At 50.2% G+C, this 2,743-nt stretch overlaps 1 protein-coding gene across 1 annotated transcript; it reads right to left on the reverse strand.

The window, feature by feature from the left end:
• Positions 1–906: 906 nt before the first annotated feature.
• Positions 907–2,370, reverse strand: LOC123041268 (protein PHLOEM PROTEIN 2-LIKE A10). Its single transcript, XM_044463914.1, has one exon. It carries the CDS (start codon positions 2,247–2,249, stop codon positions 1,179–1,181), a length of 1,071 nt encoding a protein of 356 aa, XP_044319849.1. The 5' UTR covers positions 2,250–2,370; the 3' UTR covers positions 907–1,178.
• Positions 2,371–2,743: the final 373 nt, after the last annotated feature.

A 2,743-nucleotide genomic window follows, 5' to 3' on the forward strand; every position in this document is an offset into this window, starting at 1 on the left:
GTTCAACGTCACCAGGGCTGAGCAACCCGTCACCAACGCTCTGCGGCTCAACGTCTTGCCTCATGTGCACAAGACCTTGAGTTGGCACCTTGTACCCTTTTCCTTCCTATCAATGAAAAGATATGCACCCTATCATATTTGTGAGAGAAAAATTTGACGGAGGCAACGAACTAACCGACTGGCGACGGGAGGGAGGGAACTGACAGTCAAGGCAGAGGAAGAGAGGCGACGGAACAACGATAGGCGGCGGCGCAAGGCAGGAACACGTGCGGAGGAAACATGACAGGCGGCGGCATCGAGAGGGAGGAACACAAGAATGTAGTTTTTTTTTTTGAACTTAACACAAAAACGTAGGTTAATAGACATAAGGGGATTAAGGACTAAAGTAAAAAAAGAAACCAGGAAAACCGGCCTCTCCTTGCATCATGTATCCCTTTATGAGTCGACCAGGACTTAGTTAAATTTCAGTCGACTAAGAATTAGCAAAACCATTACGGAGTTACTCTGGATACAGAACCCTTCCAGCACTCCCAAACAAGGATCGTCACTTTTAACCAATGAATCAACAGATAATTTCCCCGTGCAATAATTATACGAATACGGGAAGAAACGGAAGAATTCCTCAAAAAGCGAACTAGAGGCAGGCCATGGAGCATTAACACCTTTGTCTGATTGTTCTTCAGTGATTCTTCAGTACATACAGAGTAAATGAAGAAACGCAAAATTTATACTGATATTTACTCGATCAATCTGTTGGCACACACAAAAAGGAACATTCTGAATGTCGATAAGGATAAGCAAGTTGAGCAAGCAATTGGATAAAACGGATCATGTACGAAACAGGTGAGATTACCTAGACGATCAAAATCTTCTAAACTTCCGTTGAAAACTTAACTTGCTGATCCGAGCAGATTTTAAAATTGTGCTACAGTATTGTAACAAAATAGAATCACCATCTCACTACAATCACATATTTACACAGTGGAAATATAACTGACCAACAGAATTAGAAATAAGCAGGCAAAGTTACACTGCCAGAAATTTCTATAAACTGTATGCAGGGTCAAATTGTTACACAACAAATATATTTACAAGTGATCAAACATATTGTTTCTGTTGCCCCTCCCCCTTTCTGAACTTCAGTTTCAGTATATTCTCTACTCAAGTAAAGCTCGAGCTCAAGCCGGTGCCGAGAGCCATGTGCGGTTCAACACATGCAAGCACAATACTATGCAGATTGCAGCGACAACCATGGACCTTTCGCTCATATACCTCAAGACACACAATCCAGCCCTCGCTGTGGCATCGCCGCCAGCCCTTGCAGCATCATGCAGCCTCCACAGCACAAACTCAAGGAAAGACCGCACGGCCTCGAATGTCGCCCTGCCCGTCAGATCCAGAACAAGCTTCCGGTTGCTTGGAACAGCAAGCGCACTCGAGACCGTTTCTGTCCATCCTTCCCCAACCTCACCATTGCCACTGTGAGCATTTCCATTGCCATTGGAGAGTACGCCGTGGGAGGTCTTCACCAACGTCTCGACGGAAGCACTGCAGAGTGCCACCAGAAGCTTTTGCAGCTTGGAGTCGTAGGCCGGGTTTGTGGCAGCGGCGCAGATCTGATCGTAGGTGTTGATGTGGATGGTCTTGTCAATGAAGACGCCCACGGCGGTGGCCGTGAAGACCTCCACCCAGCTTCGGATCGCCCTACGGCAACTCCCACTGGTGACCACGTCTACCCAGCTCGCCGGCGATGATCCCGCCGATCCTGAAGGATCGGCTGGGACAGAATAACAGGCGAGCACGATGTCGCGCCCGAAGCTGCCCGCCACGGCTGAGACGAGCCGCTCGCCGGCTGGGGAGAACAGCTTCTCAACAAGACGATCCGAAAACGCTACCTCGCCTCCGGAAGCTGGACTGGTGGCGGAGGCGTAGCCGCGGAGCACGCCGGCGGTGAGGGCCCCGGAGAGCGCGGAGGCGGAGGCGGTAGCCTCGTGGGAGGAGGCGAGCTTGGATAGTTGCGTGAGAGTGGTAGGCAGTGAGTCCGAGTCTGATTGGAGAAAGGACGCGAGGTCGGAGGCGACGGCGGCGACGGCATCGGCCAGGGACGAGAGAGCCGAGGCCATGCGGGAGATGCGGCGGCGGCGGGCGGCGACGGCTGGGTGGTGGTAGATCAGGTAAGCACCACCAGCAGCGCCCGCACAGACGATCCAGCGGCGGTGGCGGCGGGAGAAGGTGGGGACGCAGTTCATGGCGGCCGGAGTCGGGGTTCGGATGGGGAATTCGCCAGGACCAGTGGTAGTCTGAACACGAGACTACGTGGCGCGTGGAGTAGAATCGGACCGTGGATCCCTGTCCCTTGGCGTGGGACCAGTGAAGTCTGTTTTAAAGTATTCATTTACGACAATAAGTGTCACACGCAATGCAGTAACACACCCACACGTTTTTTACATTAAAGTTGTCATTCGAAAAAAAACAACAAATCTCAAAAAACTGAAACTTATAATCCAAACAGAAAGTTGACATGCTTCACAAATAAAGTTGCCATCCTTTTGTATTTAAAGTTGCCGTCATAAAAGTGTGGGCGGAATTGCTTTGCGCCACACGTGTGAGCGTTATCATTTGAATTTATTTAATAGCCGAGAGGAATGAACGGTTGGGAAAAACCCTCTATGTGGGTCATGAGAGTCGATTATCCAACCGAGACCTTAGAGGGGAGGACACACCATATCATTCATTGGTAGAC

The sequence above is a fragment of the Triticum aestivum genome, chromosome 2B (genome assembly GCF_018294505.1).
Source record: "Triticum aestivum cultivar Chinese Spring chromosome 2B, IWGSC CS RefSeq v2.1, whole genome shotgun sequence".
NCBI lineage: Eukaryota > Viridiplantae > Streptophyta > Magnoliopsida > Poales > Poaceae > Triticum > Triticum aestivum.

Coding starts and splice junctions, on each gene's coding strand:
- LOC123041268 (XM_044463914.1), bottom strand. CDS start 2,249: ATGAACTGCGTCCCCACCTTCTCCCGCCGCCACCGCCGCTGGATCGTC.